General features: G+C 38.5%; 1 protein-coding gene across 3 annotated transcripts in view; it reads left to right on the plus strand.

The window, feature by feature from the left end:
* Positions 1-22,831, plus strand: part of RBMS3 (RNA binding motif single stranded interacting protein 3) — a 448,215-nt gene that overhangs the window by 420,062 nt on the left and 5,322 nt on the right. The window contains exons 12-13 of one of the 3 annotated variants that reach the window (XM_074900571.1): positions 17,197-17,277; positions 19,822-19,949. In XM_074900571.1, the coding sequence (XP_074756672.1) occupies positions 17,197-17,277; positions 19,822-19,949 (209 nt within the window). Of the gene's footprint in view, positions 1-17,196; positions 17,278-19,821; positions 19,954-22,831 lie in introns of those variants that run through there. The other 2 variants (XM_074900573.1, XM_074900572.1) reach the window with 2 other exon arrangements.

Below are 22,831 nucleotides of genomic sequence, written 5' to 3' on the forward strand. Positions count from 1 at the left end.
CCAGAAAGAGAAGCCTGTTCAGGGTTCACTCATTTGTGAAGCAAGATTAAATAAAGGAGCTAAAGGTACAGTCTTCATACACTGTGTAAGACACTGGCATCCTGTATATATACAGTGATTTCAGCCTAAAGTTCTCAAAAAAGAGTAAGCTTTGTTCAAATGATTTACAATTCCATAGAGAGCTGCAGATGGCAATAACCTCTGTGCCCTCAGATGGTATTTTATTATTTGTGAGTTATGGGTGATTCTGTGTCAGTGCTACGGTGCTGTAGAATCCTCTTACTCCTAAAAGACTCAATTTGGGAGGAGAGTTCTGCTATAACTAATATTTACTATGAAACAGCTCAGTCAGCACATTTCATTAAACTGTAACAAGGGGTTTGAGAGCAGCTGCATTGAGTGAATTTGGGAGTTTGCTGAATTGAGTTGTTTTTCTAGCAAGGTAAATGAACTGTTGAACACAGAAGATTTCTACTGTGTGGCAGATGAGAGCTGCACCGTGTCAGGATAGGTCCATGGAGCAATCGTGTCTCAAAGAGGCACATCCTTATCCAGTCCCATGGAGGACTGCTCTATTGGGTTTTGTTATGGTTTTCAAATGTGACAGACACACCTGTACGCTTTTAATTTTGCCTTTTTAATTTTAGTAGTTGTAATATAGCAACAGCCAGTTTCTTAAGAGTTTAGGAGCTAAACATCCAGACTATTGCAATTCACCTGCCTCCATTCCCTGTTTTCCTGTGCCGAGTGTGTTTCTCTTGCGGTGGTTTCTCTCAAATCAGTATAATATTTATGTGATGCAAACTGTTTTCACTGATGCAAAAGCTTCATGCTGTTTGTGTTCTCTGGCCTGCCAACCACTGTTGTACGCAGTGTTTGCAGCATTAGAACAAAGATGTTACGACTTCCAGACTGAACTTTTTTTTTCCAGCCAGTAAGGCACCTAACTATTCCCTTCCTTCCCAACCATATACCCTGAGTCTGCGCCACTGCCAACCCTTCCCACTTAAAACACCCACACTGAGCTAAAAAATGGGTTCTATTTGTTCTTTTTTCAATGAGCATTTTTGACAGTGCTGATCAGAGTGACAAAAATATAATAACAAAGTAAAGTGAGTATTTGGCTGTGATGGTATTCCCACAGATGATCTCGCCTAGTCTATCCACAGAACCCAAATTGGTGCTCAAAATTTTAGTAGCCAAAGGTAATTTTCTAGCAAAAGCTATTTTGCTGCCTTTCTTTTAATGTGCAGGTGCTTCTAACTAGCTATTTAGTAGGGTTGACTTCCTGTGAAGATATCAGACTTTTCTCAGAAACTTTAGGTTTTTGATAATAAAAGGCTGCTTCATCAAGGTGCCCATAATTTGATTAATTGTATTTTGTTTGAATTGAGGCCTTCTGCTTTGATGGAAGAAAAAGGATATCTTTTTTCATTTACACTTTCTAGAAGATTAATTGTATGACACAAAGTTTATTAGTAAGTACAAAATAATAAAAATAGCAACAACTTAAAATTTCCTTGAGATGTTATGGATGTAGGGAAATAGTAGAAACAAATTCCATTTGGTGTATGGACACTGAATAAGGAGTTTTCCTTATTATATTTGTATAGTTTATGCCTGAATTATTGAGAGCAGAAGACCACTGACCTTCCTGAAATTTCTATCCTGTATAACAGAGTTGGAAATCAGAAAATGATTGATGGAAAAATTTCAAGTAATTAACCTGCAACTGAAGGCAAAGAAAAGAATGATGCATTTCAAGGCTTATAAATCCACTTTTCCTTTTCATTAGTTTTTGTACAAATGTCATGAGCAGCATTTTATTTTCTTGTGTTTCAAAAGGGAAAAATATGGCTTAAGCATCACGGCATCATCCTGAGTTTATTTTTAATCTTAGGATTTTTACTTTATTGCATACGTTATTGGATATGTGTTCCAAGGAATGGTAGTATATGATTGCAATTGCAAGTCTGGCACAGAAGTGTAAAGGATTAGTGTCTCTGGCCTGTAATTATTCCATAGAGATCTTTGCAGGCAGAGTTAGGCCTATTGCAAACTAAGAAATTGCAACACTGTTAGTTTGAAGCACATCTTTTTTAGGCAGTTCAGTTTATGTAGCTGTGGAGTTTCTGTGGAAATATTTTAACTCCATCTGTACATATCATGCAGATTTCTGCCAAATGTTTCTTTTTTTTTTTTTTTTTTTTTCCAAAGTACAAGTGATACAAGAGGGAATCTATAGTGTTTGCTATTTCTCCCAAACATAACAGGACTCCAGTCTTTTGAGAGACATCCTGAGGTAGAAAGCAGCTGACAACAGCAGCAGCACCTATATGGCATCTTATGTTCTCAAAGTTCTTTAAAAACATGAATTAAACCTCATAGCACCACTTAAATAAATAAGCAAATTAATGCAAGACCTTCGATTTCCTTTGAGGAAAATGGACTGCATACAGTGTCATCTTTCTTACAGTATGGACAACAGCTCCTATTCCAAACCCAGAGATGGCTCAGCTCGACTGCTAATGCAAGCAGGACATCTGAGGTTAAGCCCAGACTCTTGACATGATGGACTGCTGTAAGCTGTTCCAGTCATGGCAGCTGAACTAATCAACCTCTTCTTCCTCATAAGAAAAGAATAGATTTTACCAGTGCTGTTTAGATTTGATTTTACTCCTTATCTCTTCGATGTGCCTAGCATTGAAACTTATTTGCTTTTCACTGAATCTGTAATAATCTGTCCTCTATAATAATAGTGAAAAGGATTGTAAACTAGAAGTTTGCAGTCAACTCAACGTTCTAAGTTCCCGTGCCAAAATACATCATGAATGTGAAATACATTTTTGCATTTATATTTCCTTGAGTTAACTAGCAGTATGGACAGCTGTGTCTTGGTGGTTGTATTTAATGGTTTTAATCTCACTCTGTTTTCATCTTCACACTCTGTGTAGTCTTTCTCATGATCCTTCACAACAAGCAAAAAGTTCCAGTCCTGAGGCTAGGATGACAGTTGAGCAGATGCTCTTTCAGTTCACAATTACAATTCCTCCAAGGCTGTTAGAGGATATTATGGCTGGACAGGCTGGCAGCCCACCCCCCCACCCCCCTCCATCCTAAGAATAAATTGATTGTCCCTGACATCAGCCACTAAGTGAGAGGAATCTGCAAATGCCCTTATGCAGCTTCAGGAATAGCCAGTTTTACACTTTCTAAATGTTAACTCTGCTAATTTGTATTTTAGGAGTGAGGCTTGAGAGTTCAGTATAACACTTGTATGTCAGCAGCGATCCTTCTTTGTAAGGTGAATCATGCAAAGTCCTATGGTTTTAAAGGTGTTGATACAAATTTATTTGATGGAAAAATAGCCACTTTCTCACTGCTGTCATATTCTTGGACAAAAAAATCTGTCGTGCAGTTAGGACTTTCTCCATTACAAATATTTGCGCAGCACTTAATCTTTTTTTTTTTTTTTTTTTTTGGAGTGTAAAAGGAAAGCAGAAAGGGAACATTTTGCTGATCCTTGAGTGGCAATGCAGAATAAAGATGTCTGAGCTTTCCAGTCAGACCATGTGCCAAAATGAGAAGAGCATCAAAGAACCAGAAAAGACAACCTAGCCTAGAAATAGATATTCTTCAGGATCCTTCTGAGAAGAACAATTCTCTGACTGGGCTGCAGCACTTAGAAGAGGCCAGGCTGTTTTCCCCCATCCTGCTTACTTGCCTGTACAAGATGAGGTGTATTTGTGCAGCATTTGTTCCTTTTCACGAGTGGAGCAGAGGGATGAGGAAAGTTCACTGAAAACTCCTGTTAGGGCCTGTGTAGAATTTTTTAAAATATACACCTTTAACAAAAGTTAAAGATGATTGAATTTCAGTTTGATAGCTGTAGATGGGTTTTCTCAGCTGTGATTCTTGTTTTTTTCCAACGCTGTATGTGGCATCCATGCCTTGTCACCAATGACATTTAAGAGAATATGTCTCTCAGCATTGCTTTCTGATGAAAGGAAGGGTCGAAGAGGTTTTCCAGATTCAAAGTCCTAGTGTTACTTATGACTACTCTTTTAAAGCAGATGGGCAAAAGTTCTACAGCCTTTTCTTTTATTCCCAGGTGGACCTATCTGAAGCATTCCCAAGTATCTGTGAAGAAGCAGTGGTGTCCCATAGAGGAAAGCTAGATGCCCTAATACCAATTTGGGAGAGGGCACAAGACTATCTCTCCTGCTGGCCTTATCACTTGTTATAATTTTGCCATCATTGACAGCAATATTTCATTAATCTGTCATATGGAATAACATTTGAGAGGATGGAGTATTTTAAAATTTTTGTCAGTTTCAATGCTTAGCAGTGATTTATAATATTCTGTGAAAATAATATATGACTACAGCTCTGACTATGCGTTATGACGCATTCAAAGGATCTTGTTGTCTCTTAGAACACCCATCTCCAAGCTCTGTTAATTTCATTTGCCACTTGGAGCATGTGTCTTGTAGCATTTTCAAGGTGTAACCATGCAGCCATTGAAAAAGGAATGAAAAAATGTCTCCAGACTTTGTATTTCAATCAGGTATAATTTTGAAAAAAGTTCTTGCCATCAGGATTAAACATGTAGAAATTGTATATTGAAACATCTTAGAAAATATTCCAGACTGTCCTTCTGCAAACTGAACAATGCATCTCTGGGTACATTTTTTTGTTTGATCTGCCTTGTGATGAATAGCTCATTGGTCTACAACATTTATTTTCTTTCAGTTGAAATGGTTTTAAAATGTGCACCACTGCAAAACTTTTCTCAAAGCCATTAATGACTGGGACTTTTCTCTTTTCCATTTGCCCTTTTCCCAGCCTTGTCTTTCCTTATCTTGAATTTGCCTTTGAGCCAAGACTTACCCGTTTTTGAGCTGGGTGCAGAGTTTCACAACCCCTTATTCCCTGGGTCTGCTCTTACCCCAGGGAAGCGTAGCTCAACCTGGTGGTGTGGTAATACTTGTGAGGGACATGGTAATACATTGCCTGGATGAGAGCTGACAGTGCTCTGAGAAATATGATAGGCCCTCTGCCCTTGATCAGGCTTCCCATTTGAAAGTTTTCATTTTGATAATTACATCCTTCCCAGATAGTAGCCGTAGTCATTGATCATACTAATATCATTATAACTGATTCCCGTAAGTCACCTTTTAAAGACACTTTCTATGGTTTCTTTCCCCCCTATATCTTCTTCCTCTGCAGTCACAGGATAAGACTTTTTCTATCTACCCTTCATCTGATTGATTAGAAATGCCACATACTTCCTTTACGTATGGCCTGGTAATATACACATCACATTTCTTCCCTCGGGATCTTAATCAGAACAAGTAATGGCCTTTAGCTTTTCTCATTAGCAAAATGGAAAAGCACCATACCCAATCCATTAGAAATACAGCATAGTAATATGAGCTTATAGAAAAATGGCTGTGTGCCAGCGGACATGGAGTGAGTTTACCTTAAAGGATTTTTCAGTAAAAAAAAAAAAAAAGTCACCCTTTCTGTCTGGCAAGCAAACGTTTTCAGCCATAACTTATCACGCCTGTCTGTCAAGCATTTTGCTGTTGCTCCTTAAGTGCTGTTTGGACAGCTCTGTCATATAAAGGGCATTCATAAGGAGGAAATATGGGTGTTTGTACATGTATTAATGTCTTCCCCAATGTTGATTCCCTGCATGGATTATCCTCCTTATATTCCATCTCCTGTTAGAATTAGAGGGAGGGAAAGAAGTTAGCAAGAATTTGTTACATTTTGCTTTGCTTTTAATTTTTCACAGAATGTGCTAACCTGAAAAAAATGTAACAAGAACAACCTTTACAGCATAGTAGTCTATCAAGTGTTTACCTAAAACTGCTGCTATGCTTTTTTTAGTCCTGTCTAAAACTATTTACAATCAGTACACTGCAAGTGAGGACAAGACTGATTAAGAGGGGCTTTTTTCCCCCACTGAAGTGAATTGCTTTTCACTTGGTCTGGACTTTATTAGCCCTAAAAAATATTAAAATTCATACACCAGTATTTGTGCTTATACTGTCCAGAACTGTAAGAAGGTGTTAAAGCACAAATCTCTACCAATTGGCAATTGTATATATTTTGAATGTATATGAGCTGACTCTGTCTCCTTTGGAAAGCTCGCATTGAAGGAATACAAAGAACAGCCTTAGATATGCTGCTATTCCACCAGCAGTAAAATTAATCTGTTTTACTGACCTCTTCAAGCATTGCTAATGTGATTCCTAGGAAAATAAATACCAAGCACAGCCATAAAGCTGTATTAAACAATGTCTTATGGCAAATGGGTGCTTGCACTTTTTTTTTTTTTTTTTTTTTTTTTAAATACACTTCAGGTTTCCTAGGTCTTAAGTTGCTCACCTGTACAAAGTGAGATTCAGAGCTGAAACATCAAGCTGGCATTCTTGGCTGCTTCACTTATGGTTCATCAGCAGTGCTGATCACACTTTCCCAACAAAATGGAGTGTCCCAGTACAAGGTAAAGAAAATAATACAGTGAAATAGTGTGAAAGACCTGCAGTAGTCAAAAATGGGAGACATTCTAAAGGGACCTCTTTAGGACAGTTTGGGAGGGGATTCATGATTAGACGACAAAACAGGAAGGGCTGAGGTAAGGAAGTTTTGGGTTTTGAAGCATTGGGTATTTTTTTTTCTTCTCTTTTTTTTTACGTTTTGGTATCTTTCCTCCTCCACTCCCTCCCCTCTTGTAATTTGAATGACAAACTGGGAGAGATTCTGTGTAACTTTTACCACAAAGTAGGTTTAGGTGTTAAACACTGTAAGCAGGTTGTTACATGGTAGACAAGCTCATGACATGGCAATATAGTTCAGACCACTTAAGCAAGCACTCTGCTAAAAGACAAGGCTTCTCTTTTGGTTATGCAGCCCTGGAGTTGATGCAGTCTGATGTGTCTCAGAGATCCTCCCACAGCTGATAATTAACATACTGAGGGGCAGACTCTGTAATACTCTTACTCAGACATGCTCTATCAGTAGGGTGTTAACACTGATTTTAAGAGGACCTTTCTCCCACAAGAATTTCAAGAGTTTGTGGAAAGTAGGGAAAAGGAAGACCTCACAAAAATGCTTATTATTACCACCTTCCAGAGCCCTGCCATGTAAGAAAAGCTAATGGTCATGTAAGTAAGTTTAAAGATTTTAAAAGACCACTTTATATGCTAATGAGAAGCAATATTTTGTACTGTATTATTTTAAAATGTAGTACTTTAAATGTGTTGAAGTTGCCACCAGCCATTAAAGGTTGGTATTGTCTATTATCTCCACCCTGTTCCAAATAAGAACGTGGCTGATCCTTTTGCCCAAGCTACAGATAGAAGAGCTTGTGGAGCAACATCCGTGTTTTCCAGTTTGTGGGAAATTAATTTTATGAAATTTGGTTTCATTCTGATTCATCTTTTAAAAACCCAAAACAAAAAAGAAAGATTCTCTCATGAGCCAGAAATTCCAAGCAAAAATTAACTTTTGGAAACAATAGCTCATGGTGTTTCAAATACAAAATATACTTCGCAAGCTTGTGGCAGCTGCCCACTGGTTTAAACATCCCTCTTGGTTGCTTTCCGGCTCCATGTCATCTTTCAGGCAGCAACTGCAAAACACTTCCAGGATTTCATGTTCCAGAGCAGAATCACCATGTCTGATGCTTTGGGCAGGCTTTCAGATCTCCTAATGAGTCAGCTTCCAGGTCTGCTTACTGAGGACCTGATTAGTCCTGGGAGCCAAGTCAGAAAACCCCAGGAATGTTGGCAGGCAAGTCCTGAAAGAAAAGCAGGGTACCGGCTCAAAGACTGAACAGGGACTACTGGACCCAGGTGAGCAGAAAGAGGCAAGAACATCCCAGAGCTTCACCCAAGATCCAGATGGAACTGGAAGTCTTGGGCCTTGCAAATTGCCTACTCAGCCATTCCAACTCTGTGTTGAGCATCCTTTGCAGGACATTTGGCCACGCACATCTGACACCAGGCTCATTTTCCTTGCATTCTTAGGCATAAGGGCCCAGCATTTCCCAGAGGGAGTGTGTTTCCCTTTGCCTAAGCCTGGACTTGCATGTTCACCACCAATACAGGAAGGCCAGCTTTTAAGGTATCCCTAGTACTACTGTTAACTTCCAGTGTAAGCCCCAACAGGAACCACATGTGATGTCTGCAAGGTATTTTGGGCTCACTGAATTGGCAAGTTCTCCTCCATCACTAGATGCAGGGTACTTCTGGACAGCTATTTTTTATAAAGTTTTGAGATTTTTTTTTTCTTCTTTTTTTTTTCCTTTCTTTTATTATTTTTTAACCAGTGATATCCTTCATTACAATTTACCAAATATTTTGGATTCTAGGGACCTTTTAGAGACAAAGGGCTAAACAATACTGTGCTTCAGCTGTTCCTAAGAACATCCAAGTTGTACTTCCGTGGTGTAACACTATTATCTTACTACCTTACATCTGTCAGGCATGACTGCATTTTCATGCAGGTGATGAAATTTCTCCTGTTTCTAGGTTAATAAGCAATACTAATACTCAGGTGACTTCTGTGTTTCTACTGTGATGTGTGGGTTTTTTTTTTTTTTTAAGCTTCTAATTGTCCTTGCTTTCATCTGCTTCATTTTTGGACAGTTGACCCATGAGCTACCCACTCTTATGTCTGGTCTGAAAGACCAAATATAAAGTGTTTGTGATTGATGAGCCACTGTTATTTAACAAGTCTAAGCAGTTCTCCTGTTCTTTTAACAACAAATTCATCCATACAGTATGGACATTTGCACACAGTAGTCTGCTTCTCTTTAGACTTGTCAAATTCATGGAGATTTAATAGCCTCTAGAAGACATGTTTACCTCTACAAAGCAATTATTTGTTCATATAAATGGATATATTATTAATAATAGCTTAATGTGCTCATGTGTTGAGAGTTTCACTGACATTTTTATTTATTTACTTATGTTGAAAATATTAAAATTTACAGATCAATCTTCTTTCATCTTACTAGCAGCCATTCATCAGGGACTAATTGAAAGAATTGTATTCAGATGGAAATTCCTAAGAATTTCTAACCAAGGGGGTGAATAGGGAATTTTTATGTCAGAAGCAGTTATAATTCTGCTGCATCATCCCTTTATTCTTCAGGATACAAGATCTGAAAGAAGACGATAAATGTGACAGAATCTCAGTGATTCTGTCCTTGACTGACCAAGACTGATGCAGTATACTCTCTTGTTATGATACAGTCACTATGCCCTGGTTTTATATAGGATGCTGCAGACAGGACAGTCTGTAATAAATCATGCACTAACCCATGCTCAAAAACTTACCTCAGAGATCTCACGGTGCACATTCACAGAACAGGTACATAGAGGGTATTAGAAAAAATAAAAAATGCCCCTTTTGTAGAGAAATAGAAAAGAACTGAAGAATTAAGAATTGAAAATACAACAAAAGACCAAGCCTTTGTTTTAAGCATAGGAGTAGTCTTGCTCTCTTGCAAATGTATCCATCAGACCTGTGGCATTATTCAAATTATGCAAAAAAACAGTTTTCACATCTTGAGGCTATTCACATATGCAATCATACATGGAGAATCAGTCTACATTTCTGTGCAGCCTTCATGGATCTGTGCCTACCGTGGAGGCTTTGTCACAAGGAAGACAAGAGTGAAAATATCATGGGCCTAAGTACATCGACATGGACCACAAGGATCATTGGCACCCTGAGGTCAAGTTCCATAGCCGTGTATAAACTGATAAAAATAATCTGAACAGCTTGTTATAAAGAAGTATTCCTATAAGAAGTTTCACTTGCCTTTAATGAAAGATACAATCAAAATAGGAACTTAATTTTCATACTTTGGTGGGGTTTCCTCCCTTTTCTCCCTTTTCAGACATTGGTGAGATATCTGAAAGCAATTTGAGACTTTCACCAAGTTCCTTTGTAATGCCAGCCTTTAGACTCTAAAGGTGGTTAAAATGAATGAGCCAGTTTTTTATTTATCTGTTTCTAAAGATATTCCTGGGGTGCTGTTTGCATTAACTACAGTTTTTATGAACACAGGATTTTGTATGCTAGCGAGAGCATGCACAGATGTATGTGGTGATCTGACTGTTCTCACATTTGTTTACTCTAAATAGTCTTTATCTGATTAGTCCTGATCACTCTGCTTTAGTAGCAGGCCTGAATTTCAGAAATAAAGAAAAGGCCTGTTAGCTGTGGGGGGTTTAGCTCATCTGCACTGTTTCTTTTATACCTTTGTATTACTCTGATTTCCAAAGGTAGGGATTTGTGAAGGATGGTTAGAATTCCTAAAGAGAAAAAGAGATTAGTTTGTAAATATAGTTCTTGAAGTTACTATTCTCTCTACCTTCATTTAACTTGATCAGAGATTTAGGTAACATCTCATTGGGAAGGTTGAAAGAGAAGATGTAGCTGGTCTTCCTAAATACATTTTTATTACTGAGCAGCAGGGAAGGAAGTTTAAATCTTGTAAAGATTTCTATTGTCTGCCTGAACAATAAGTGCAGTGGCCCAGTGATGGGATTCTGTTGAATGACAGTGCTATTCTTGATGGGACTATAGTAATTGTGTGGGAAAATAGAATTATATTATTATATTTTAGGCCGGGCTGATAATTATTACCAAAAATATTGTAATATATGCAAAAACTCCATGTCTTTTATTCTCACATTCTTTAATTGGGAAAAACTAAGACTGATAACAGTCATTGAATAATTACAGGATTGAGCTGGAAAATGAGAATGCTTCTGGGTAGCAAAAGATATTTGAAGTTTAAAGTGAAAAGTGTGGCGGCTGGATATTGCATTTCATTGCACTGCCACTGGCGCTGATGAACTAGATGGTCCTTTTCTCTTCCCGAGTTCCTACATCTCCATACCAGACTACGGTATAAGAGGACACAGCAAGCCAATGTTCTTTTTTATTGGAGAACAGGGTATTTTCAAATGAGAAGGTGGAACCAGGAACAAAAAAGCAGCAGTTTTATTCTACATTTCATTAAAGCTATAACCACTTCACAGTGGTTGGAGGGAGATGCAATTTTTATTCTTCCCATGGAAAGAGGTTTGAAAGTGGGAGGACAGGTTTCCTTCATGGAAAAAAAAAAGAGAGAGAGAGAGATAAAAATAAATCCAGCCAACAGTCTCATTTCCTTCACTTTTCCAGCAATGCAAATGTTTTCACATAATTCTGTTAGTGATGCAGTGTCTAGACTTCTCAGATGGTTTGAAAAAAACACAAACAAACCCTGGCATTAATTCTGAGAATCCTAAAAAGCTAAGTCATTATCACTGTGCTATAGCTCATGCAGTGATACGAAACCACAAATAGTCACTGAAGACCAGACTCTAGAATCCTTGCTCATTTAAGACACATGGGTTAGCATTCATTCACAGAAGATGTCCCATATAATCCCCCTTCAGCAGGCTACTGTGGTGTAAATGCTTATCATCATACGCTGGTACAAGGCTTCTGCAGTTTCGTTCTCACCTTGACTGAAAAGGCTCTGTGCCTTCTCAGGAGCACGGAAGTTGATGGAATAAGGAAAGCAATCTTTGATTCTTGCTACAGATATACATTTATAGAAAAACAAAGTGAAACATCAGAAAGCAGCATTTGCACGTTGGTTTTATAAAAGATCTTTAACATTTACTCCTTGCTCATTGCCCCTTGTCCTTAGTAAGTCTAAGTCTTAGTAATTCTGAGTAAGTGTTGTTCGAGGTTTCCAATTCTACTGCAAACTTATACGTTAATGTCTCATTTTGTAAATTCTTTCTGATTTTCTTTACACAAGGAAACTTATTCAATCAGGTTGATCAGGTTACTAACTGTTGTCACTCTAAAATCTGAGTCCTCATAGTGGCCAAGAGAGTTAATGTATATCCAGTAGCCATCTTCTAATCACAACTGTATTATTTTATAGGCAACTAGACCTATAAATAGAATTGTACTTTAGAGTGGTTTCTTATACATTCTGTAAACTATGAGCTTCAGAATTCAAACAAAGTGTGTGGCCAAAGCCTTCTAGCAGTGTAAATGAAATTGTTAGGTCTTGCAAGAGGCACTCACTCTTTCAGGCACTCTTGGTAGCTAATAGCCTGTGTGAGAGGTGTTTGCTATGTATCTCAGCTGTTAGGCACTTGCCTGACTCTGCATTACCTGTGCCAGAGAAAGGCAGGCCAGAGGCTTACTAGGGCAAATGAATAAATGGACATTACCTGTGCCATAGGCTCGATGTACAAGCTCCTGCAAATTCGCTGCAGGTCACTCAGCTCCACCTTTGATGGGTGAATTATCCTACTGCAACATGCTCCCTCACTCTGCCTGGTGCAGGCAGCTGCCTTCCTCCTGTTTTTTCTTCCCAGTGCCTGCTACCTTTATGGGTTTAGTGTTTGCTGCAGGCTTAATAGGAGTTTTGCTGGAGCCAAGCTGGGATACCCCACTGTTTGCAGATCTGTAAGACATGATGTTGCTCTTTGAATTAAACATGATCCTTCTCACAGTTTCATTTTGTCCCCTCAACGCACCTCCTCATTCGTTTGTTACCTCCTTTTGTTTAACTCTTTGTAGGCATGGAGGGTAATGCCTGAAAGGAGAGCAGAGGTGTAAGTGTATGTTACTACTCCCTCATTTTCTAGCTATATATTTTTTCACATACTTAAGCAGCTTCATAAAAGGTAAAGACAAAAGCCCCATTGCGCAAGGTGTGAGTAGAATTGTTAATGTAGCATATAGGCTAAATTGGTGCCCTGATAAGTGCAGTCTGAATCAAACGGTCAGGCATTGTAAAGCATGCATTATATTACAATACTGCACATCCTCAGTGCTGAGAACATACATTCTATATACTGTATGAAGAAAATAATAGTTTACAAACAAATTAAAAGCACAGTGCCGCCAGCAATGTCTCTTTTCTTTCTGTAGTAGAAATTACCATCTTTTAAAGGAACAGAGTGCCAGAAAAGCTCCATTATACCCTCCAGATCCATCATCTGCGCCTGTAGAGTTGCTATTCATCTTACTGTCAGAAATAAGCAGCTTCTACTTTTAGACCTACAAAGCCTGTACAGTTGTGGAAGAATGAAGTGTTCTTCTGCCTTGCACATACTTTGTTGAATGACCATTCACATTACAGCTCAAGAATCTTTAATCCTGATGGAAACATATGACAAAGAAAGAATGGATTTGGATTTTTCAGATTCTGTCCTTTCAGTGCTTACAATATTTAATGAAATATTTAGTGGAATTAGCTGGTTACTGCAAAGCTGAGCATGTGAGTCATGCTGTCTCACACATAGATGTGGATAAAGAATTTTAGGGAGTGTAGTTCATGGAGAAATCTCAGTGATGGTCTTCTGACATAGATCTTAGTTAGCTGTCTGCCTACTTCCAAGTTACGTTAGTTTTTCGAGGTAGATAGGAAGCCATATGCAGACTGTATATATCTACAGGACCCGTGATTCTCACAGAGCTGCATCACCACAGAATCCCTCAGCTAAGGGATGTCCTTAGAGCAGAATCTTCATCCTGGCTGGTTCTTAGCAGGGTAGATATAAAATGTTTAACTTTTCTTCTGAATCTTACAATTCTTTCTGAAGCTCTTTTCCACCTCCCAGTGTGGGCAGCACTCACTCCAACACATGCAGAGCATACTGTTTTACAGAATAGCTAGGTAAAATGTCTGGGGGACCCAGGGAGAGACACAGACTCTAGTGGGCTCAGTGTGTGCTAGATATGGAAGCTATTGAAAAGCTGTGTTCAGGAAGCCTCTGCTGACAGCCACGGTGAATATGCATGAAAAAAATTTAACTCTTGCCTTATCCAAATCCATTGATGGAAGTATTGACACTGACATTGTGCCTTAGCACTATGTAATCTTTAATGCGAGATCAGAGATTTAGGATTATGTAGTTCATAAAGGAAAGAAATACATGAGAACTCGATTGAGCTAATGTCAGTTATAACAAAAATCAATCTGTCTTTCTTTTTCATTATACTGTGAGTAAACAAACAAACTAAAGTAGCTTCTCAGGACTAGGCTTCCTATGGTGAAAACAGATCCAGCAGGGTGGACACTCCTGAATCCATGTGGTCTCAGTTGGGACTCCCTGTGCATGTGAGGGGACTTTACATACTGAAGACCAGTTGTGTGTCTCTGAGAACTAAGCCCTAGTTGTCCTTTATAGTTTTGTAAAGTTTTTTACCAAAGCCTCAATGGATCCTTAAGTGAGAGAGAATCTGGAGGTTGAGAATCAGTTCCAAGCCCCGACAGCATGTTTGATTTTTGACCCAGTTGCACTTTTCTGAAATGATGAGGGTATCTTTTCATTTATAAAGACAAGCACATTAAATATGTTTGGATATTCCTTTGAAAAGCACTGTGTGTACCTGTAATACAGACCAGTCTGCTGCTGTGTAGTCAAGGGCCAGTTGTTAAGCAGCAGAACTCTGTGGGATTGAGCCTTGGCTAACTTTTACTAGGACCAAATTCTTTGCCACAAAAAAAGTGTCTTCGTTTATGCCAGTGGTGGAACTAATTTGGCCCACATCTTTTGTTTTAATTGTAGAGCTCTAAATCTTTTAATCAAAAGGTTGAACCACAATTACAGTGGACATCTAGACAAGCAGAATATGTTATATACAGGGGAGGAGTCACATCCTTACAGTTCTTCAGGGAGTCTGGCAAGTAACTAGACAGCTTTGGTCTCCAGCACTGTAAATAACATGCTGTTTGGATTAATTCAGTTGAAGTTCGTGCAAGAAAAATTAGTATGAGAGTTTATGGGGAGGTGTGAGTGTCTAGAAAGATCACAGCAAGTAGGATTTGGCCAGGGCCACCAGTCACACTCAAGTCAACAGAACAGTTTCCCCTAGAGATTGTGTATCAGTGAAGTAAGCACCATGAAGTAGTCTGGCAAGTAAGATCAGGATCTGCCTCAAGAGGTAAACAATAACAGTAGAGGTAAGAAACTACACAAGTACCAAGAGCACTGCTTGCAGAGTCAGCAAAGACACCAATTAATTCCTAGACAGTTTCAATTGTTGTGCTACAGAACTCAATGCCAAAGGGTTTTGCAAAAAGTGGAGTGATATGACTTAATGGGCAGTAGAATAATTTGATATTTGTGTATTAAAACTCATATGTGTTTGTGTGTAAGGCAAGAGAATGGCAGAAAGCTGCACCTTGTAAGAGCCTGAGCACTGATCTTCTGCTGGGTTCATGGAAGAACTCAGAGGAAGTCCAAGTTGAATGAGGCCACCTTATTCTTTAAATTAACACTTTTAATTAAAATCTCTCTATATTTGTCTGAGTGAAGCTAACCTGTGTAGGTGTTTAAATTCCTTGTATGTCTTTGCAGAACTGTAAGAATGAGTGCTTCAGGTTAATGTTAAATATTGACACATTTAGAACAATGCTACATAGCAGATGTCGTTCCAACATGTGACAGCAACATTACAAAGCAGAATGAATGAAGTGGAAGCGGCTCTGGAACACCCTGGTGTAACATTCTCATTAGCTCCTAATCCATAAGGCAAGAGAATAGCCTGACTGTACCAAGTACAATAGGGATAGTTGGCCTAATGTCTTTGGTGGGTTAGCATTCATAAAAAATCTATTGAAATCCATTCTCTTTCTGAAGAACAAGAAGAAGGAGCTGCAGAAAAACATGGCCCAATACAGGCACACAGATGCTGGAGACACTCCCGTCTCTTTGCTCAAGTTAAGGAAAACACTGTGAATTTTAGTAAAAATATTCTAGTGGTTTTCAACACAATATGCTACTCATTTTGCAAGTATACAGTCTTATGTCACCTATGTTCCTCACCAGTTTTTTTTCCTGTGGAAAACAATTTCATTTAAGTAGGTTTTTTTTTTCTTCTACTTGAATGAAGACTTCAAAATTTAGCTGTGGGATTCTTAAATATGCCGTTCTCGTTCCCTAAGGCCTTTCTTCAGCATTGCTGCAGAGTCTGCACCCCACTATGCAATTTCATAATGCATGTTTGTGACAGGCATATCAAACCATCCAGTTAGTTTAGAATTGAGGTGAGAGAGTGCTTTAAATGTAAATTTTACTATAAACAGCGGAATAAAATCTTGCAAGCACTTCCTAGCTCTGCCAGGAAGCAAAGCTATATTTAACTCATTTTAAAATTCATCAAATACATTCTGGGCTGATTCAGATCTTCGGTGTGTCTTTGAAGATAACATGTAGTGGAAGTGTCATACAGTCAGTTGTGGGATTGGGCACATCCTGAGATTCTTGTCAGTGAAGACATGCAGTTAGGACTGGATTGTAGAATGAAAAGTACATATAGATTTGACAACTTAGTATCAATACTTTATTTGAAGATTTGAACAATATGCGTTGCATTCAGTTCAAGAGCTTTTTAAGTGCTATATATAAAGAGATTAGTGTCATACCAATGGCAAAATTCACATGCGCTCACGAATTTTAAAACAGATTGTCTTGTAGTGCTTGGAAGAGACAGTATTTTAGGGAAGCTAATATAAAATGCTGCTATAATAACAACTTGCAGAAGTTTCAAAATGCTTAGAAAAGATCCCTGGATATTAAGAATAAGCTATAAAACTTAGCTAGGGATACTGTGTCCAGAAGGAGAAACTCCCAGATATATCTTCCTCTTCCTTTATTTTTCCTGTCTCAGATCACATCTCCCTGCAACTTTCTATCCCTGTAAACTCAACTTCTGTTATCAGGAGGGTTAAATATAGACTGGAATAAACCTGTCAAATTTCATGCTTCATTTTTTTGTAGGTGTCATTCGTTAAGATCAATAAGACTCCAAAAGATAGTTTAGACTGTTTCTGTATCTGTAACCACTGTATATATATATGTGTCTCTGTGTGTTGCTATCATGTGTACTGGTGGTTTTATAAGTACAAATAGGAGTCTCTCAGTTTTAGAAGCCATGTGAAAAATCTGTATCTAATCAGCAAGATGTTTGCTATTGTCTATATTCAGATATGACCTGACTTTGAAGTTCAAGATTATGATTTTTAATAGCTAAGTAATTCCTACAAAACTCTGAATGGGAAACTGAACCAGTGTCATGCTTCTAATACGGTTTTATGTATCTTGATGATGTTTTTTCTAATGTTCATTTGCCCTTGATTTGTTCTAGTACATGACTGCTGCTGCACCTATGCAAGGGACCTACATTCCCCAGTACACTCCTGTGCCTCCAACAGCTGTCCCTATTGAAGTAAGTTTATCTCCATCTGTGAAAGTAGACTGAAGTGGTAGCAGAATTCTTATCTATTATGCCTCCTTGCCTGTGTTGTTTGAAAGGGGCCTAAAGTTACTTTATGGAATGGTGTCTGGAAACATCCAGCTTTTAAAACTAGGACTGCACATTTCTTTCTCTTTTTCTCGTCTTTCTTTTTTTTTTGCCTTGTCGTCCCCCCCCCTCCCCCCCCATTTTTTTTTTTTTCTTTTTAATTATTTGCAAGGGCTCTTGGTTTGCATTTATTTTGTTGTACAGCAGGACATGGAATAAAACATCAGTGCTTATGACTATTTTTTCCCCATGTACTTGGGAGGGAGATGGGAAGAGACAGGAAAACAAACCCAGCAGGCAGACCACGAGCCCATAAGAGATTCCAAGAAGAGAAGATTGCAAGAGGGTTTGATGCGGTCTTTAGCAAGTATAGGTAATTGCTGAAACATTTAGCCACCAGAAAAAGTGATTGAGCAATGGAAACCTTCCTCTTGTATATACAGACATGGAGGATGCTGCACTGACTGAGTGCTTTTCATCCTTGAGGAAGGATTCGCTCTCTCCCTCCTTGGGGCTGAGTCATGCTGATGACAGTCTAATGAGTAAGTATTTACTCAACCCTGTAGACCACAAGCTGCTGGGAGAGTGTCAGCTTGGCCTCCACTTCTGTGAAGCTTCATAAGGGCCGCTGAGCACAGCAAGAGGAGGGAGCCTTGGCATCCTCTTCCCTGTGTGCTTCTCTTTGGTGCTACCCCCTTTCATTAATAACTTCTCCCCTGCTCTGGTGTAATGTGAGAAGTGCCAGGGTCTCTGTACTTCTGTCTTCGGCTGTGTGGACTTTGGAGTTTATGCTATTACTACTCTGTGCTTTAAGGATGCTAAGTTAGTGGTACTGTTGGCATGGCTCCACCAGTCAAGTGAACTCATCCTGGTTTCTCCTGGTTCTTTGCAATTACTGAGATTCCAAATGAGGTCCCACAGGAAAGGCTGCTACTGTTCTGTCATACTGAGCTGGTCATGTTTTTCCTTGAGATAATTTTGCCCTAAACCTTGTTTGTTTACAAGCAGGCTCTGGGTGCCTCTTTTTAATTGCCATTCATAGGTATTAAACTGGGCAGATACAAATGCAAATTAAAAGGAGATGGAGAGTGTAGAGAGAAGTACTGGCTGCATTCTGTGCTGACCAGTGCAAATGAGAAATGAAGTTGTTATAATTCTTCCTGAGCCCTCCTCCCCATCACCAACAGGTACATTCATGCCTGCTAAAGTGACATGATGTTGTAATTATCTACTATAATAATCAAAATATTATCTGAAGATATAGCCTGTCTTGCTCTGATCCAGTGATAATTATTATTGTTAATATTTATCTGTATTCATGTAGCATCATGAATTAGAACCCTGCTATGCTGGATGTTCCACAAGCAGAGACCAAAAAAAACCAGTCTCTGCCCCAAAGACCTTACAATCTCAAGATGAGATAGACTAAAGTAGAATGATAAAGACAAGGAAGTAGACAGAAAAAAGATAATACTGACAGTCTGTTAAGCAATAGATATGAAGAATTTCTGAAAAATGAAACTGACATTTTTAACAGATAATTTAAAATAAACTGCTTGTTGTTTACACAGGACTCAAATAAAAACAAAGCAAGTGCTTTGTGCTCCCTCTTCTGGCTCTATTGTGTGCAATACAGTAATGAAGCATGTTCCCTAAAGAGACCTGCTAGTATTATTTGTATGACCAGCACACCAAGCATGAGAGTAGAGGAAAGAAAATATAGCTTACTTTGGAAGTGTATGAAAATACTTAAAAATAATAATAATCAGACTGTCTAAATAGGATAAGAAATAGTGCACAATGTTAAGTTCATGCATGTCATCCTTTGTGTGTTTACTTATCTATTTTTTTGAAAACATATAAATAAAACAAAACTTAATTGGAGGTTTGAATTAACAGATAAATGTCTTTAGTGTGAAGTAAATTTATTTTTGAAGGGAACATGCATAAAAGCATCGTTCAGAGGAGTGCACTATTTTTCTAAGGCGGTTAAAATTCTGTTGGATGTGTAGCAAAGCAGACAGCAGTGGACCTAGATTCTGCCTTTATCACATTACAAATGAAACAAAATAAATGTGAACTCACTGTGAAGTTCGGGTAGGTAAGTGAAAATGAAAATAGCATACATATGTTGTAAAAAAGACAAGAAGTAAAATCCAGACTCCATGAGTTAGAACTTTTGTCTCCGGCTTTAAATGGGCAGGGAACTACCCTCAAAAGGTAGAGGTGTTTTTTGCTGCAACCCCTGAGAGCAAAGTACTACAGGGGCTGGTATGCTAAGGAAGTTTCTTGTTGATGGATTAGCTCTCTAAAACTGATGGAGTTTGTTGTGTTAGCATGTGGTTCTGCTCTCTCAAACTCGATTTCTAGAGGAATATAGGAATAGTGAGCTGGTGCTGAGCTCTTTTGTGTAATTCACTGCAGTGAGTAAAATTAGTAAGTTTTTCGTGTTCTCATTTGATTCCCTAGGGTGTTGTTGCTGATACTTCTCCACAGACAGTAGCATCTTCATCACAGGAAGCCAGTGGTCAACAGCAACAGATGACAGTGGAAACATCCAGTGAACATGCGCCTGCATATTCTTACCAACAGTCTAAGTAAGTAGGCACATGCTTTGTAACCAGAAGCTTTTGTTTCTTGTTTATAACAGGCCAAATTCTGCTCCCCAATGCAGCAATATAAATTCTGAGTAGCTTTGTTTAGTTCAGATGAATACTGGATATATAGCAGTCTAATTAGCAAAAGGTTTTGACAGATGGCCTCACCTTGGCAAAATTTCCTTGAGTTCCTGCCTGCAATGATATGCTCTCTAACTGACTTTTCAGGACTCAGAAGGGTCTCAGCAACTGCATTAACAATCATCACACTGCGTTAAAGCAGCATCTGGTGTCAGAGGTTAAAAAGAGGGCTTAAATTTTGCAGTGGTGAAAATATTGGCACAGTACACATGTAAAGATTTCTTTCTGAAAATGTAGCTAATGAAGCAGTATAAATTGCCCCAAGATGGTATTTGTGATTGTGCAAAACTGGTGCCAGGCAGACAGTGAGTGGGCAAATGGAAGAAGAAGGGATAAGAAAGGGATGGGGAGAAAAACTGTTCTGTCTTTCTCCTGTGCTCTGCTCCCTTTGTTTGCTTCCCATGGAGTACCTTGGAAAATTCAAAATGTATGTGCTGACAGCTGAATCTAGAACTCCTAAAGTCCTAGACTCTAAAGAGTCCTTTCTTCTTGAGAATAATCCTCAAACACTCCTTCTCTTTCCCACAGTTAAACTGGTCCTCACAAAGGGAAGGTTACGTAGTGACAGGGTACTCACTGGGACTGATCAATGTTGGACAGATTCTAGGAAGGAGCCCAAACCCAGTCTTTTATTAATACATGTATATTGAACACCAGCATCACTGTGAAAAGAAAATTACACATTTTTTATCTTGGGGAAAGAAGAAGACAAATAGCCAGACAAGAAATATATTAGATACGTCAGTGAGTGCATCATGACACGGTGCTTCTAGAGGTATAAGATACGAGCCGGTATAGGAAAGATTAGAATTATACCAATCTGTCAATTGCTTTACTTCATTTTTGACCTCTAGAAGTGGAAGATACATTTATTTGTCAAACACATGAGTAACAAATGGTTCCAGATCCCAGTGTCCCTTTCTGACCACCATAAAATGTAACACCTCACTATTTTTTATGTCATGCCCATATTTGTCTATATGTACATATTAAAAAAGCAATTGATCACAAGCTTTTTGTTGATTCACCCAATTGGAGACACAGTCTATGCACGTGTATCCCTTCTAGCCATCAGTCTCTCTAGCACCTGAAAATAAGTGATGGCAAAATACTTACAGGACATAATGAGCAGAAAGAGAAATATATGTGACCATACCATCCTGCTGGCTTGTTTTGATGACTGAGTTCTGTAGGGGTTTGGTTCTGTCCATTCCTATGTTACAATTCCCTTTCGCTTAAACGGAAGAACTTAGGTTCAGAAGCCTCATAAAGTAGCTGTGAGCAGCATATTCTGGCATTTTTCCCACATAGGAGGAAACTACTTTGCAATTCTTTATTGAAATGGGTGCTGTGTTTCTTGCCAGTGTGGTGAATTCCCACCTTCTCTGAGATTGAGATCCCTCATCTTTCCTTGTCAACTACTGCCTTTTTGCAATGATGGATACACTTCTAATGGCACCGGCATTTATATTCAGAGGAATTTATTTCTTTTTTAATCACACAGGCAGATCCATTACAGATTTTTTATTATGATTATTTCAGTATTTTTTTTCTGAAATGTGCCCTCTATTTATATCTGCCAGTTGCAGGTGGAAATGCAAACTGTGGGAAGCTGTAGAAACAAACCAAAATATACACAATCTCTGTCTTTAAAAAACAACTTCTGCTGGAATATTTCAGTAACCTTTGATATAAAACCAAGTCGTTATTTTGTAATGAACATACAGTTTTATTATTCTGCTTTTCGAAGGGCACATTTACTAATAGCAAGCATCATGCCCAATATACAACAGCTGTTTTCAAAGCAAGATGAGAGGAAGTAATTAACATGACCAGACAATGATTTTGGCAGATATAGGCAAAGGAAAAGGTAGACAATATAAAATTATTTCATAGGAGCTGATCAGTCAGGAGAAAAGTTGTAACAGTGTATTTCATTATATTTATTTTCTTTGCAACAATCATGAAATTGCAGGCAACGAAGGAGAGGCAATGTACTCAGAATGAACTGGGTGGTATAAGGACTCTGTACTCTCTTTGTAAGTAAAAATAAACCACAAGACTTAAAATTTAAGTTCCACTTTTTTAATCAGCATACACATTCTTTTATTTAATATGCTGGCTGCTGTACTTGAGGATCCCACCCATAGATGTTCAGAAATTATAACTTCATGTCAAAAACCTGGCTACCTACTGTGTAGCAATATAGGAGAAACAGCCCCCAGTTTCTGAGCAGAGGACTCTATGAGGAAATCACATTAATTATTTTGGACCCAAACTCCCTTTTTTCCTTGTAAATCTTTAATTTTGTACACAAAAGAGTGAAATCTATGAAGTGGAGATAAATGGATGTCCTTCCCCCTGAAAAGTCTACTCTCATACCTCTAGGCAAAACTGTGCTGGTCAACATACTCTGATGTTAAATGTGGAAAGAATTACATTCTTCTGGATCTTTTTGTGGCCAAACTCAATGCCAGGTTAAATTAGGGAGTGTGTGCTATGATCCTTTGGTGGAATTGGTCTTTCACACATATGGTAGCCACTTGACCCGGGGGGGCCGTAAAACCTCAGGAGGTGAGCATCTAACCTGTGTACTCCTACGAGAAGTTATGCATAGAAAATCCTAAGAAAATAATGAATTCTTGCTTTCCACAGAAATCTGTTGTTACATTCAAAATATTAATTGTCAGGCTTCATGCAATGAAAAAGTCCTTCAGTAAATTTAGGATTTAAAATTGAAG

This window comes from Athene noctua, chromosome 2, assembly GCF_965140245.1.
Source record: "Athene noctua chromosome 2, bAthNoc1.hap1.1, whole genome shotgun sequence".
NCBI lineage: Eukaryota > Metazoa > Chordata > Aves > Strigiformes > Strigidae > Athene > Athene noctua.